The 16,422-nt window shown below is 58.2% G+C and overlaps 1 protein-coding gene across 4 annotated transcripts in view; it reads right to left on the bottom strand.

Moving 5' to 3' along the window:
* rbl1 (retinoblastoma-like 1 (p107)) overlaps window positions 1-9,456 on the bottom strand; it is a 133,928-nt gene extending 124,472 nt beyond the window's left edge. The window contains exons 1-2 of one of the 4 annotated variants that reach the window (XM_072515382.1): window positions 9,221-9,456; window positions 214-375 (exon numbers count right to left, since the gene is read on the bottom strand). In XM_072515382.1, coding sequence (XP_072371483.1) covers window positions 214-375; window positions 9,221-9,367 — 309 coding nt within the window. In that variant the 5' untranslated portion in view covers window positions 9,368-9,456. Of the gene's footprint in view, window positions 1-213; window positions 376-1,239; window positions 1,261-9,220 lie in introns of those variants that run through there. The other 3 variants (XM_072515380.1, XM_072515381.1, XM_072515383.1) reach the window with 3 other exon arrangements.
* Window positions 9,457-16,422: the final 6,966 nt, after the last annotated feature.

Below are 16,422 nucleotides of genomic sequence, written 5' to 3'. Positions count from 1 at the left end.
AGCTCTTTTGTCCATGCTTGACCCAAGGCTGTGTTGAGGTCAGGAGCTGAGTGACCCTGACAAAACCCAAATTGAGTGTCCGTGAGCACGTTATTGCTGAGTAATTATCACTTGATAGCACTGTTGATGACTCCTTCCATCACTTTGCTAATGATGGAGAATAGACGGATTGGCTGGGTTGGATTTGTCCCATTTCTTTTGTACAGGACTCACCTGGGCAATTTTCCACATTGCAGGGTAGATGCCAGTGTTGTAGCTGTACTGGAACACCTTCACTAGGGATGCGGCAAGTTCTGGAGCACAAGTCTTCAGTACTATTGCCGGAATATTATCAGGGCCCATAGCCTTTGCAGAATCCAGTGCCTTCAGCCGTTTCTTGATATCATAGAATAGAATACAATCAGAGTTGAACCTGGCAGCTCCACCTCAATAATTGGGCGACCAGGTTCTATCCCAGTACGATTTCCCCCGGCTACTATCCCAGTCTTATCTGTCCCTGTTATCAACTCAGTTAAATTGGCCCTTAATCACCTAAGATATGGAGGTTAGGTGCGGTTACCAGGGGGGGCAGTGGGCCGAAATACGGTATTCTAACAGAGGATTGGTGCAGGAAAGGTGGCCTGTGTCCCGGTCTCTCTAGCTCTGCGTCCCTGTCTCTCTCAGTCTCCCGGTCTCTCTCGCTCGGAGTCTGTGCCCCGGTCTGTCTTGCTCTCTGTGTCCCGGTCTGTCTTTATCTCTCTGTATCCCGATCCCTCTCTGTGTCCTGATCTCTCTCTGTCTCGGTGCCTCTCTTTGTGTCCCTCCCCTTCAGGGTGCAGCTCAGGCGGATTCTCGGTCTCTCTTCTCCCCCCGATGTCTGTGTCTCACTCTCCCTCCCCTCTGTCTCTCCCCCCTCCCCGTGTCTCTCCCTCACCTGCCTGTGTCTCCCGCCCCCCCCCCCCCACCTCGGGGTTCTCCCTCTCCCCCGTTGTCTCTTCCTCGCTACCAGGGTGTAGAGCCAGTTTCTCTGCCCCACCGCCCCCCACCCGGAGGTCTTTCCCCCACCCCCAGTGTCTCTCTGCCTCACCTCTAGGATGTAGTTGAGAAGGATTCCCTGCCCCCTCCCTCACCTCCAGGGTGTAGTTGAGGCGGATTCCCTGCCCCCCCCTCACCTCCAGGGTGTAGTTGAGGCGGATTCCCTGCCCCCCACTCCCCTCACCTCCAGGTTGTAGTTGAGGCGGATTTTCTGCCCTCCCTCACCTCCAGGGTGTAGTTGAGGCGGATTTTCTGCCCCCCCTCACCTCCACGGTGTAGTTGAGGCGGATTCCCTGCCCCCCCCCCCCCCCAGGGTGTAGTTGAGGCGGGTTCCCTGCCCCCCCCCCCCACCTCCAGGGTGTAGTTGAGGCGGGTTCCCTGCCCCCCCCCATCTCACCTCCAGGGTGTAGTTGAGGCGGGTTCCCTGCCCCCCCCCCTCACCTCCAGGGTGTAGTTGAGGCGGATTCCCTGCCCCCCCCCCTCACCTCCAGGGCGTCGTTGAGGCGGATTCCCTGCCCCCCCTCCCCTCCAGGGTGTAGTTGAGGCGGATTTTCTGCCCCCCCCCCTCACCTCCAGGGTGTAGCTGAGGCGGGTTCCCTGCCCCCCCCTTCCAGGGTGTAGTTGAGGCGGATTCCCTGCCCCCCCCTCACCTCCAGGGTGTAGTTGAGGCGGGTTCCCTGCCCCCCCCCTTCCAGGGTGTAGTTGAGGAGGATTCTCTGCCCCCCCCTCCAGGGTGTAGTTGAGGCAGATTCCCTGCCCCCCCCTCACCTCCAGGGTGTAGTTGAGGCGGATTCCCTACCCCCCCCTCCAGGGTGTAGTTGAGGCGGATTCCCTGCCCCCCCCTCCAGGGTGTAGTTGAGGCGGATTCCCTGCCCCCCCCCCCCCTCACCTCCAGGTTGTAGTTGAGGCGGATTCTCTGCCCCCCCCCCTCACCTCCAGGGTGTAGTTGAGGCGGATTCTCTGCCCCCTCCCCTCCAGGGTGTAGTTGAGGCGGATTCCCTGCCCCCCACCCCCCCTCACCTCCAGGGTGTAGTTGTGGTGGATTTTCTGGCCCCCCCCCCCCTCACCTCCAGGGTGTAGTTGAGGTGGATTTTCTGCCCCCCCTCACCTCCAGGGTGTAGTTGAGGCGGGTTCCCTGCTCCCCCCCCTTCCAGGGTGTAGTTGAGGCGGATTTTCTGCCCCCCCTCACCTCCAGGGTGTAGTTGAGGCGGATTTTCTGCCCCCCCTCACCTCCAGGGTGTAGTTGAGGCGGATTTTCTGCCCCCCACCCCCCACCTCCAGGGTGTAGTTGAGGCGGATTCCCTGCCCCACCCTCACCTCCAGGGTGTAGTTGAGGCGGATTTTCTGCCCCCCCTCACCTCCAGGGTGTAGTTGAGGCGGATTTTCTGCCCCCCCTCACCTCCAGGGTGTAGTTGAGGCGGATTCCCTGCCCCCCCCCCTCACCTCCAGGGTGTAGTTGAGGCGGATTCCCTGCCCCCCCCTCACCTCCAGGGTGTAGTTGAGGCGGGTTCCCTGCCCCCCCCTTCCAGGGTGTAGTTGAGGCGGATTCCCTGCCCCCCCCCTCACCTCCAGGGTGTAGTTGAGGCGGGTTCCCTGCCCCCCCCTTCCAGGGTGTAGTTGAGGCGGATTCCCTGCCCCCCCCTCACCTCCAGGGTGTAGTTGAGGCGGGTTCCCTGCCCCCCCCTCACCTCCAGGGTGTAGTTGAGGCGGGTTCCCTGCCCCCCCCCTTCCAGGGTGTAGTTGAGGCGGATTCCCTGCCCCCCCCCTCACCTCCAGGGTGTAGTTGAGGCGGGTTCCCTGCCCCCCCCTCCAGGGTGTAGTTGAGGCGGATTCTCTGCCCCCCCCTCCAGGGTGTAGTTGAGGCGGATTCCCTGCCCCCCCCTCCAGGGTGTAGTTGAGGCGGATTCCCTGCCCCCCCCCTCACCTCCAGGGTGTAGTTGAGGCTGGTTCCCTGTCCCCCCCCCCCTCACCTCCAGGGTGTAGTTGAGGCGGATTCCCTGCCCCCCCCTCACCTCCAGGGTGTAGTTGAGGCTGGTTCCCTGTCCCCCCCCCCCCTCACCTCCAGGGTGTAGTTGAGGCTGGTTCCCTGTCCCCCGCCCCCCCTCACCTCCAGGGTGTAGTTGAGGCGGATTCCCTGCCCCCCCCCCACCTCCAGTGTGTAGTTGAGGCGGATTTTCTGCCCCCTCCCCCCTCACGGGTGTAGTTGAGGTGGGTTCCCTCCCCCCCCCCCTCACCTCCAGGGTGTAGTTGAGGCGGATTCCCTGACCCCCCCCCCCCCCCCCCTCACCTCCAGGGTGTAGTTGAGGCGGATTTTCTGCCCCCCCTCCAGGGTGTAGTTGAGGCTGGTTCCCTGCCCCCCCCTCCCCTCCAGGGTGTGGTTGAGGCGGGTTCCCTGCCCCCCCCCTCACCTCCAGGGTGCAGTTGAGGCGGATTCCCGGCCCCCACTCCAGGGTGTAGTTGAGGCGGATTCCCTGCCCCCCCCTCACCTCCAGGGTGCAGTTGAGGCGGATTCCCGGCCCCCACTCCAGGGTGTAGTTGAGGCGGGTTCCCTGCCCCCCCCTTCCAGGGTGTAGTTGAGGCGGATTCCCTGCCCCCCCCCTCACCTCCAGGGTGTAGTTGAGGCGGGTTCCCTGCCCCCCCCCCTTCCAGGGTGTAGTTGAGGCGGATTCCCTGCCCCCCCCTCACCTCCAGGGTGTAGTTGAGGCGGGTTCCCTGCTCCCCCCTCACCTCCAGGGTGTAGTTGAGGCGGGTTCCCTGCCCCCCCCTTCCAGGGTGTAGTTGAGGCGGATTCCCTGCCCCCCCCCTCACCTCCAGGGTGTAGTTGAGGCGGATTCCCTGCCCCCCCCTCCAGGGTGTAGTTGAGGCGGATTCCCTGCCCCCCCCCTCACCTCCAGGGTGTAGTTGAGGCTGGTTCCCTGTCCCCCCCCCCTCACCTCCAGGGTGTAGTTGAGGCGGGTTCCCTGTCCCCCCCCCCCTCACCTCCAGGGTGTAGTTGAGGCGGATTCCCTGCCCCCCCCTCACCTCCAGTGTGTAGTTGAGGCTGGTTCCCTGTCCCCCCCCCCACTCACCTCCAGGGTGTAGTTGAGGCGGATTCCCTGCCCCCCCCCCCCCTCACCTCCAGTGTGTAGTTGAGGCGGATTTTCTGCCCCCTCCCCCCTCACGGGTGTAGTTGAGGCGGGTTCCCTCCCCCCCCCCCCCCCCTCACCTCCAGGGTGTAGTTGAGGCGGATTTTCTGCCCCCCCTCCAGGGTGTTGTTGAGGCGGGTTCCCTGCCCCCCCCCCTCCCCTCCCCTCCCCTCCAGGGTGTAGTTGAGGCGGGTTCCCTGCCCCCCCCCTCACCTCCAGGGTGTAGTTGAGGCGGATTCCCGGCCCCCACTCCCCTCACCTCCAGGGTGTAGTTGAGGCGGATTCCCTGCCCCCCCCTCCAGTGTGTAGTTGAGGCGGATTTTCTGCCCCCTCCCCCCTCACGGGTGTAGTTGAGGCGGGTTCCCTCCCCCCCCCCCCCTCACCTCCAGGGTGTAGTTGAGGCGGATTCTGTGACCGCCCCCCCCCCCCCCCCCTCACCTCCAGGGTGTAGTTGAGGCGGATTTTCTGCCCCCCCTCCAGGGTGTAGTTGAGGCGGGTTCCCTGCCCCCCCCCCTCACCTCCAGGGTGCAGTTGAGGCGGATTCCCGGCCCCCACTCCAGGGTGTAGTTGAGGCGGGTTCCCTGCCCCCCCCCTCACCTCCAGGGTGCAGTTGAGGCGGATTCCCGGCCCCCACTCCAGGGTGTAGTTGAGGCGGGTTCCCTGCCCCCCCCCCCTCACCTCCAGGGTGTAGTTGAGGCGGGTTCCCTGCCCCCCCCTTCCAGGGTGTAGTTGAGGCGGATTCCCTGCCCCCCCCCTCACCTCCAGGGTGTAGTTGAGGCGGGTTCCCTGCTCCCCCTCACCTCCAGGGTGTAGTTGAGGCGGGTTCCCTGCCCCCCCCTTCCAGGGTGTAGTTGAGGCGGATTCCCTGCCCCCCCCCTCACCTCCAGGGTGTAGTTGAGGCGGATTCCCTGCCCCCCCCTCCAGGGTGTAGTTGAGGCGGATTCCCTGCCCCCCCCTCACCTCCAGGGTGTAGTTGAGGCGGGTTCCCTGTCCCCCCCCCCTCACCTCCAGGGTGTAGTTGAGGCGGATTTTCTGCCCCCCCTCCAGGGTGTTGTTGAGGCGGGTTCCCTGCCCCCCCCCCCTCCCCTCCCCTCCCCTCCAGGGTGTAGTTGAGGCGGGTTCCCTGCCCCCCCCTCACCTCCAGGGTGTAGTTGAGGCGGATTCCCGGCCCCCACTCCCCTCACCTCCAGGGTGTAGTTGAGGCGGATTCCCTGCCCCCCCCTCACCTCCAGTGTGTAGTTGAGGCGGATTTTCTGCCCCCTCCCCCCTCACGGGTGTAGTTGAGGCGGGTTCCCTCCCCCCCCCCCCTCACCTCCAGGGTGTAGTTGAGGCGGATTCTGTGACCGCCCCCCCCCCCCCCTCACCTCCAGGGTGTAGTTGAGGCGGATTTTCTGCCCCCCCTCCAGGGTGTAGTTGAGGCGGGTTCCCTGCCCCCCCCCTCACCTCCAGGGTGCAGTTGAGGCGGATTCCCGGCCCCCACTCCAGGGTGTAGTTGAGGCGGGTTCCCTGCCCCCCCCCTCACCTCCAGGGTGCAGTTGAGGCGGATTCCCGGCCCCCACTCCAGGGTGTAGTTGAGGCGGGTTCCCTGCCCACCCCCCCTCACCTCCAGGGTGTAGTTGAGGCGGGTTCCCTGCCCCCCCCTTCCAGGGTGTAGTTGAGGCGGATTCCCTGCCCCCCCCCTCACCTCCAGGGTGTAGTTGAGGCGGATTCCCTGCCCCCCCCTCACCTCCAGGGTGTAGTTGAGGCGGATTCCCTGCCCCCCCCTTCCAGGGTGTAGTTGAGGCGGATTCCCTGCCCCCCCCTTCCAGGGTGTAGTTGAGGCGGATTCCCTGCCCCCCCCCTTCCAGGGTGTAGTTGAGGCGGGTTCCCTGCCCCCCCCCTTCCAGGGTGTAGTTGAGGCGGGTTCCCTGCCCCCCCCCTCACCTCCAGGGTGTAGTTGAGGCTGGTTCCCTGTCCCCCCCCCCTCACCTCCAGGGTGTAGTTGAGGCGGATTCCCTGCCCCCCCCTCCAGGGTGTAGTTGAGGCGGATTCCCTGCCCCCCCCCTCACCTCCAGGGTGTAGTTGAGGCTGGTTCCCTGTCCCCCCCCCCTCACCTCCAGGGTGTAGTTGAGGCGGGTTCCCTGTCCCCCCCCCCCCTCACCTCCAGGGTGTAGTTGAGGCGGATTCCCTGCCCCCCCCTCACCTCCAGTGTGTAGTTGAGGCTGGTTCCCTGTCCCCCCCCCCCACTCACCTCCAGGGTGTAGTTGAGGCGGATTCCCTGCCCCCCCCCCCCCTCACCTCCAGTGTGTAGTTGAGGCGGATTTTCTGCCCCCTCCCCCCTCACGGGTGTAGTTGAGGCGGGTTCCCTCCCCCCCCCCCCCCCTCACCTCCAGGGTGTAGTTGAGGCGGATTTTCTGCCCCCCCTCCAGGGTGTTGTTGAGGCGGGTTCCCTGCCCCCCCCCCTCCCCTCCCCTCCCCTCCAGGGTGTAGTTGAGGCGGGTTCCCTGCCCCCCCCCTCACCTCCAGGGTGTAGTTGAGGCGGATTCCCGGCCCCCACTCCCCTCACCTCCAGGGTGTAGTTGAGGCGGATTCCCTGCCCCCCCCTCCAGTGTGTAGTTGAGGCGGATTTTCTGCCCCCTCCCCCCTCACGGGTGTAGTTGAGGCGGGTTCCCTCCCCCCCCCCCCCTCACCTCCAGGGTGTAGTTGAGGCGGATTCTGTGACCGCCCCCCCCCCCCCCCCCCTCACCTCCAGGGTGTAGTTGAGGCGGATTTTCTGCCCCCCCTCCAGGGTGTAGTTGAGGCGGGTTCCCTGCCCCCCCCCCTCACCTCCAGGGTGCAGTTGAGGCGGATTCCCGGCCCCCACTCCAGGGTGTAGTTGAGGCGGGTTCCCTGCCCCCCCCCTCACCTCCAGGGTGCAGTTGAGGCGGATTCCCGGCCCCCACTCCAGGGTGTAGTTGAGGCGGGTTCCCTGCCCCCCCCCCCTCACCTCCAGGGTGTAGTTGAGGCGGGTTCCCTGCCCCCCCCTTCCAGGGTGTAGTTGAGGCGGATTCCCTGCCCCCCCCCTCACCTCCAGGGTGTAGTTGAGGCGGGTTCCCTGCTCCCCCTCACCTCCAGGGTGTAGTTGAGGCGGGTTCCCTGCCCCCCCCTTCCAGGGTGTAGTTGAGGCGGATTCCCTGCCCCCCCCCTCACCTCCAGGGTGTAGTTGAGGCGGATTCCCTGCCCCCCCCTCCAGGGTGTAGTTGAGGCGGATTCCCTGCCCCCCCCTCACCTCCAGGGTGTAGTTGAGGCGGGTTCCCTGTCCCCCCCCCCTCACCTCCAGGGTGTAGTTGAGGCGGATTTTCTGCCCCCCCTCCAGGGTGTTGTTGAGGCGGGTTCCCTGCCCCCCCCCCCCTCCCCTCCCCTCCCCTCCAGGGTGTAGTTGAGGCGGGTTCCCTGCCCCCCCCTCACCTCCAGGGTGTAGTTGAGGCGGATTCCCGGCCCCCACTCCCCTCACCTCCAGGGTGTAGTTGAGGCGGATTCCCTGCCCCCCCCTCACCTCCAGTGTGTAGTTGAGGCGGATTTTCTGCCCCCTCCCCCCTCACGGGTGTAGTTGAGGCGGGTTCCCTCCCCCCCCCCCCTCACCTCCAGGGTGTAGTTGAGGCGGATTCTGTGACCGCCCCCCCCCCCCCCTCACCTCCAGGGTGTAGTTGAGGCGGATTTTCTGCCCCCCCTCCAGGGTGTAGTTGAGGCGGGTTCCCTGCCCCCCCCCTCACCTCCAGGGTGCAGTTGAGGCGGATTCCCGGCCCCCACTCCAGGGTGTAGTTGAGGCGGGTTCCCTGCCCCCCCCCTCACCTCCAGGGTGCAGTTGAGGCGGATTCCCGGCCCCCACTCCAGGGTGTAGTTGAGGCGGGTTCCCTGCCCACCCCCCCTCACCTCCAGGGTGTAGTTGAGGCGGGTTCCCTGCCCCCCCCTTCCAGGGTGTAGTTGAGGCGGATTCCCTGCCCCCCCCCTCACCTCCAGGGTGTAGTTGAGGCGGATTCCCTGCCCCCCCCTCACCTCCAGGGTGTAGTTGAGGCGGATTCCCTGCCCCCCCCTTCCAGGGTGTAGTTGAGGCGGATTCCCTGCCCCCCCCTTCCAGGGTGTAGTTGAGGCGGATTCCCTGCCCCCCCCCTTCCAGGGTGTAGTTGAGGCGGGTTCCCTGCCCCCCCCCTTCCAGGGTGTAGTTGAGGCGGGTTCCCTGCCCCCCCCCTCACCTCCAGGGTGCAGTTGAGGCGGATTCCCGGCCCCCACTCCAGGGTGTAGTTGAGGCGGGTTCCCTGCCCCCCCCTTCCAGGGTGTAGTTGAGGCGGATTCCCTGCCCCCCCCCCTCACCTCCAGGGTGTAGTTGAGGCGGATTCCCTGCCCCCCCCCCTCACCTCCAGGGTGTAGTTGAGGCGGGTTCCCTGCCCCCCCCCTTCCAGGGTGTAGTTGAGGCGGATTCCCTGCCCCCCCCCCTCACCTCCAGGGTGTAGTTGAGGCGGATTCCCTGCCCCCCCCCCTCACCTCCAGGGTGTAGTTGAGGCGGGTTCCCTGCCCCCCCCTTCCAGGGTGTAGTTGAGGCGGATTCCCTACCCCCCCCTCCAGGGTGTAGTTGAGGCGGATTCCCTGCCCCCCCCTTCCAGGGTGTAGTTGAGGCGGATTCCCTGCCCCCCCCCCTCACCTCCAGGGTGTAGTTGAGGCGGATTCCCTGCCCCCCCCTTCCAGGGTGTAGTTGAGGCGGATTCCCTGCCCCCCCCCCCTCACCTCCAGGGTGTAGTTGAGGCTGGTTCCCTGCCCCCCCCCCCTCACCTCCAGGGTGTAGTTGAGGCGGATTCCCTGCCCCCCCCCTCCAGGGTGTAGTTGAGGCGGATTCCCTGCCCCCCCCCTCACCTCCAGGGTGTAGTTGAGGCGGATTCCCTGCCCCCCCCCCCCTCACCTCCAGGGTGTAGTTGAGGCGGATTCCCTGCCCCCCCCCTCACCTCCAGGGTGTAGTTGAGGCGGATTCCCTGCCCCCCCCCTCCAGGGTGTAGTTGAGGCGGGTTCCCTGTCCCCCCCCCTCACCTCCAGGGTGTAGTTGAGGCTGGTTCCCTGCCCCCCCCCCTCACCTCCAGGGTGTAGTTGAGGCGGATTTTCTGCAGGCTGCTCCAAGCCTCGGCGCCGCTCTCCAAGTCCATGTTCAGGTCCTGACACAATTTGTCGAAGCTCTCTCGGAGCCGCCGCCTGTGGCCGCCCTCCCCGTCTCCGCTGGGCATGGCGGCCCGCTGCCTCCCCGGGCGCCGACCTCGCCCCGATTTAAATCCCCTCAGCGGCCGGGCTCGGACACCGCACCCACACTGCACCGCGCCACTGGCGCCAAAACCCGCCGCCCGCAGCGCGCCTGCGCGGCTGCACCACCGCCAACCGCCCCGGCAACAAATAGAGCCGCGGACCAGCTCACTGCGGAGAGCCCTCCGCGGGAGGAACATATGCAAAGAGCAACCTCAACAACAATGTCCCATCAGCAACCTCAGCAGCAATGTCCCATCAGCAACAATGTCCCATCAGCAACCCCATCAGCAATGTCCCATCAGCAGCAATGTCCCATCAGCAACAATGTCCCATCAGCAACCCCATCAGCAATGTCCCATCCGAAACCTCAGCAGCAATGTCCCATCAGCAACCTCCGCGGCAATGTCCCATCAGCAACCTCCGCGGCAATGTCCCGTCAGCAACCTCAGCAACAATGTTCCATCAGCAACCTCCGCGGCAATGTCCCGTCAGCAACCTCAGCAACAATGTTCCATCAGCAACCTCCGCGGCAATGTCCCATCAGCAACCTCAGCAACAATGTTCCATCAGCAACCTCCGCGGCAATGTCCCGTCAGCAACCTCAGCAACAATGTTCCATCAGCAACCTCCGCGGCAATGTCCCATCAGCAACCTCAGCAACAATGTTCCATCAGCAACCTCCGCGGCAATGTCCCATCAGCAACCTCAGCAACAATGTTCCATCAGCAACCTCCGCGGCAATGTCCCGTCAGCAACCTCAGCAACAATGTTCCATCAGCAACCTCCGCGGCAATGTCCCATCAGCAACCTCAGCAACAATGTTCCATCAGCAACCTCAGCAACAATGTTCCATCAGCAACCTCCGCGGCAATGTCCCATCAGCAACCTCAGCAACAATGTTCCATCAGCAACCTCAGCAGCAATGTCCCATCAGAAACCTCCGCGGCAATGTCCCATCAGCAACCTCAGCAACAATGTTCCATCAGCAACCTCAGCAGCAATGTCCCATCAGAAACCTCCGCGGCAATGTCCCATCAGCAACCTCAGCAACAATGTTCCATCAGCAACCTCAGCAGCAATGTCCCATCAGAAACCTCAGCGGCAATGTCCCATCAGCAACAATGTTCCATCAGCAACCTCAGCGGCAATGTCCCGTCAGCAACAATGTTCCATCAGCAACCTCCGCGGCAATGTCCCATCAGCAACCTCAGCAACAATGTTCCATCAGCAACCTCAGCAGCAATGTCCCATCAGAAACCTCAGCGGCAATGTCCCATCAGCAACAATGTTCCATCAGCAACCTCAGCGGCAATGTCCCATCAGCAACCTCAGCAACAATGTCCCATCAGAAACCTCAGCGGCAATGTCCCATCAGCAACCTCAGCAACAATGTCCCATCAGCAACCTCAGCAGCAATGTCCCATCAGAAACCTCAGCAGCAATGTCCCATCAGAAACCTCAGCGGCAATGTCCCATCAGCAACAATGTTCCATCAGCAACCTCAGCAGCAATGTCCCATCAGCAACCTCAGCAACAATGTCCCATCAGCAACCTCAGCAACAATGTCCCATCAGAAACCTCAGCGGCAATGTCCCATCAGCAACCTCAGCATCAATGTCCCATCAGCAATGTCCCATCAGCAACCTCAGCAACAATGTCCCATCAGAAACCTCAGCAGCAATGTCCCATCAGCAACCTCAGCAACAATGTCCCATCAGCAATGTCCCATCAGCAACCTCAGCAACAATGTCCCATCAGAAACCTCAGCAGCAATGTCCCATCAGCAACAATGTTCCATCAGCAACCTCAGCAACAATGTCCCATCAGCAACCTCAGCAACAATGTCCCATCAGAAACCTCAGCAGCAATGTCCCATCAGCAACCTCAGCAGCAATGTCCCATCAGCAACCTCAGCAACAATGTCCCATCAGCAACCTCATCAGCAATGTCCCATCAGCAACCTCAGCAACAATGTCCCATCAGCAACCTCAGCAACGATGTCCCATCAGCAACCTCAGCAACAATGTCCCATCAGCAACCTCAGCAACAATGTCCCATCAGCAACCTCAGCAACAATGTCCCATCAGCAATGCCCCATCAGCAACCTCAGCAACAATGTCCCATCAGCAACCTCAGCAACAATGTCCCATCAGCAATGCCCCATCAGCAACCTCAGCAACAATGTCCCATCAGAAACCTCAGCAACGATGTCCCATCAGAAACCTCAGCAACAATGTCCCATCAGAAACCTCAGCAACAATGTCCCATCAGCAACCTCAGCAGCAATGTCCCCTCAGCAACAATGTCCCATCAGCAACCTCAGCAGCAATGTCCCCTCAGCAACAATGTCCCATCAGCAACCTGAGCAACAATGTCCCATCAGCAACCTGAGCAACAATGTCCCATCAGCAACCTCAGCAACAATGTCCCATCAGCAACCTGAGCAACAATGTCCCATCAGCAACCTGAGCAACAATGTCCCATCAGCAACCTGAGTAGCAATGTCCCATCAGCAACCTGAGCAACAATGTCCCATCAGCAACCTGAGCAACAATGTCCCATCAGCAACCTGAGCAACAATGTCCCATCAGCAACCTGAGTAGCAATGTCCCATCAGCAACCTGAGCAACAATGTCCCATCAGCAACCTCAGCAACAATGTCCCATCAGGAACCTCAAGAGCAATGTCCCATCAGCAACCTCAGCAGCAATGTCCCATCAGCAACCTCAGCAGAAATGTCCCATCAGCAACCTCAGCAGCAATGTCCCATCAGCAACCTCAGCAGCAATGTCCCATCAGGAACCTCAAGAGCAATGTCCCATCAGCAATGTCCCATCAGAAACCTCAGCAGAAATGTCCCATCAGCAACCTCAGCAGCAATGTCCCATCAGGAACCTCAAGAGCAATGTCCCATCAGCAATGTCCCCTCAGAAACCTCAGCAACAATGTCCCATCAGCAACCTCAGCAGCAATGTCCCCTCAGCAACAATGTCCCATCAGCAACCTCAGCAGCAATGTCCCCTCAGCAACAATGTCCCATCAGCAACCTGAGCAACAATGTCCCCTCAGCAACCTGAGCAACAATGTCCCATCAGCAACCTCAGCAACAATGTCCCATCAGCAACCTCAGCAACAATGTCCCATCAGCAACCTGAGCAACAATGTCCCATCAGCAACCTGAGTAGCAATGTCCCATCAGAAACTTCAGCAACAATGTCCCATCAGCAACCTCAGCAGCAATGTCCCATCAGGAACCTCAAGAGCAATGTCCCATCAGCAATGTCCCATCAGAAACCTCAGCAGAAATGTCCCATCAGCAACCTCAGCAGAAATGTCCCATCAGCAACCTCAGCAACAATGTCCCATCAGCAATGTCCCATCAGAAACCTCAGCAACAATGTCCCATCAGAAACCTCAGCAACAATGTCCCATCAGCAATGTCCCATCCGAAACGTCAGCAGCAACGTCCCATCAGAAACCTCAGCAGAAATGTCCCATCAGCAACAATGTCCCATCAGCAATGTCCCATCAGAAACCTCAGCAACAATGTCCCATCAGCAACCTCAGCAACAATGTCCCATCAGCAATCTCAGCAACAATGTCCCATCAGCAACCTCAGCAACAATGTCCCATCAGAAACCTCAGCAACAATGTCCCATCAGCAACCTCAGCAACAATGTCCCATCAGCAATCTCAGCAACAATGTCCCATCAGCAACCTCAGCAACAATGTCCCATCAGCAATCTCAGCAACAATGTCCCATCAGCAACCTCAGCAACAATGTCCCATTACCAACCTCAGCAGAAATGTCCCATCAGCAACCTCAGCAGCAATGTCCCATCCGAAACCTCAGCAGCAATGTCCCATCAGAAACCTCAGCAGCAATGTCCCATCAGCAACCATGTCCCATCAGAAACCTCAGCAGCAATGTCCCATCAGAAACCTCAGCAGCAATGTCCAATCAGAAACCTCAGCAGCAATGTAACATCAATTAATATCAGCAATCTAATCTCAGCAATATATCAGTTAATTAGCAATTTATCAGCAGCCACACGGTGTTAGAAAAAAACACCCCACCAGGTGGGCTGCACGGTAGCATAGTGGCTAGCATAGTTGCTTCACAGCTCCATGGTCCCAGGTTCACTTCCCGGCTTGTGTCATTGTGTGGAGTCTGCACGTTCTCCCCGTGTTTGCGTGGGTTTCCTCCGGGTGCTCCGGTTTCCTCCCACAGTCCAAAGATGTACAGGTTAGGTGGATTGGCTATGCTAAATTGCCCTTCGTGTCCAAAAAAGGTTGGTGGGGTTACTGGGATAGGGTGAAGGGATAGAGTGGAGGCATGGGCTTAGGTGGGGTGCTCTTTCCAAGGGCCGGAGCCCAAATGGCCTCCTTCTGCACTGTAAATTCTATGATTCTACACAATAATTATGGACAATCTTCCACCCAGAATAATTACCTTATTTTCCATTACTGAAAAGCATAGAGAGACCAGGATGCCGAATTCCAGCTTTGACAAGCTAAAGCAGTGGGGGAGATAGTTATACGGCTTGGCATGGACAGTTTGGCAATGATGGCAAGCTCCAGTCGGCCAGCAGCCTGTGGATGAAATAAAATGTTGACACGGAGGGTGCAGAGATGATCACCAACCTGCTCTTTCTCATGCCCCACTGCCTGCATCACCTCACCTCTCCCCAATCCTATCCATCCCAGATATACTGAGAGTCCCATCCTCCATGATCATCACTGCCAGACAGAAACTTGGAATGATAATTGATATTTATTATCAGACTTCAGACCACAAGGTGCTGAGTAGCGGTGGTGTTTAAAATTGAGATTCAAAAGGATAGAGGAAACATTGTCCTTCGTGGGGAATCCAGAACAAGACAAGATGATCTTAAAATTAGAGTTAGGCCATTTAGGAACTAAATTAGGAAGCACTTTTCCATGTAGTAGGAGAAATCTAGAACTCTTTCTCCAAAAGCTGTTGGTAGTGTGTCGCTTGAAATTTGACCAATAGATTTGCATTAGGTAAGGATAATAAAAGATAAGAAACAAATGTGTCTCGGTCGAGATTCAGTTCAGCCAGGATCCAACTGTGTGGCAGAACAGGGTCTCAAAGGATTAAATGTCTCCTCCTATCCCTATCTAAATAAAGTCACAGACCAGCATTACTTAAATACTGTACTTAAGACATTTAAACAAAACTTTGGAGCAAAGATGTAATTGCAATATTAAATTGAGCCATTGACCCAGGTGTTGCGGAGACCATGAAGTCCTTTACAGTGCATGTTAGTATTAAGTAACATGTAGCTAAATACTTTAATCCAAGTACCTTGCTCAGGTGCACCTTCATAACACTCCAACACAAAGCACTAGAGAGCAATGGAATGGGAATGTGTGCCAGTATTATCCACAAGTTTCTGAACTCATAACTTCCAGCCTAGACAGTACTGCATAAGTAGGCACCTCCTCACAGAGAAAATAAAATACTATTTATACTAAATCCATCATTCAGAGGAAAATCTGCCTCCCAAAATTACCTTATTTTCCATAACCGACCAGTAAGAGGGAGAGCAGAATGCTGAATTCCAATTCTGGCCATGTTATATAGCCAGGTACACATGAAACAACGAGTGAGTCGAGGGTCACAGGTGAAGAGGTGGAACACAAATGGCTGCTAGTTCCTATTACAGGCAAGGCAGAAAGAAACTAGTTATAGTCTCAAACAGAAACATTTACGAAAGAAAAAAAACTCACCTCAAATACTGATCTTCAGGCATTCTTCCAGTGAGCAAACAAGATGGAACCTCTTGCATGACCTCAGACATCAATACCGTTCTATGCCGGGTTGTTAACATTTTATTGAGGTTTTCAACAAGTCAGGTACAGTATTTAAATACAAAAGCAATCATATCATTAGGCTCGGGGGATACTGATGCAAAATGAGGTATCCAGTACTCAGCATTGTATCACAATTAAATCTGAAAGCAAATGTCATGTCTTCTCAGGCTGAGTTTTAAGGATAGGAAAGATGAAGTGATTGAGAGCAAAGGGAATCCGTGCCAGGATGCCAGTAGTTTCCATTAGTGGGGATAAGGGAAAACATAATAGGAATAAGCCTTGTTTGCATCACTCTTCAGGTCCAAAGCCTCAATACTCCTGCTTTTGGAAGCCAGCTCCAACGCGTGGATTTGACAGGAATGTAAAGCAAGCATCTCGAGTTAATCCCCGGGGAAACGGCCAGGGTAATATTGTTGTTCAATTCCCCTTCCTGTTAGGGAACTCTGTCGCACAGCTAGCAGACAGGACAGGGCAGTAACAATGCAGGCCACAGGCTTGTTCATGACCATCAAACATATAAAATGACAGGATAAGCAAATATAGATCACCCCTTCCCTAACCCGCTAGACAGAAGATATTACACTTGAGGTATTTGGCCTATTGACTTTGGCTGACAACGGAAAGTCTTTCCTTATCTAAAGCAGGCAAGTTTAGCTGAAAGCCATTTTGGAATTGTGCGTTTGGAGAAACCCTTTTGCCGATTGGGTAACTGAGGAATCCGTTCTTGAAGGTCGGAACAGTGTGGTCTTGAGAACTGCTGTACAACACAGGCAGGATGTACTAATCTATTATTCAGAAATTAAGACATCTAAAATATAAAAGTTACCAACTTCCATTTCTTTTTTTTTTATTGATAGTTAAATTTTATTCTGTTTCCGACACAATGGAAACAACAGTGGAAACAAAAGTTAATAAAACACAGTGCTTGAATCATCACTGAACAGTTTGTACCTAATGCCAGGTTACCGGAAATGCTTGACGGGAAAAAAAACAGGACTAAGTGGAATATTCCATCATAGACAAACTACATCATGATGCGGTTACTCGTCAGTATGATCTGCAGGACCCCCTTAGCATTCATGGGTGAAGCAATGCTTATTTCACAATGCGGGATGGAAACTTTACTTCTGAGGTGTGGGGAAAGAGAAAAAGAAAATAGAAATCACTTAGAAATGAAAACATGGGTGGGGGTTTGGGGATA

Source organism: Scyliorhinus torazame, chromosome 8 (assembly GCF_047496885.1).
Source record: "Scyliorhinus torazame isolate Kashiwa2021f chromosome 8, sScyTor2.1, whole genome shotgun sequence".
In the NCBI taxonomy this organism is placed as follows: Eukaryota; Metazoa; Chordata; class Chondrichthyes; order Carcharhiniformes; family Scyliorhinidae; genus Scyliorhinus; species Scyliorhinus torazame.
This window is presented reverse-complemented; position numbering and strand designations above follow the sequence as displayed.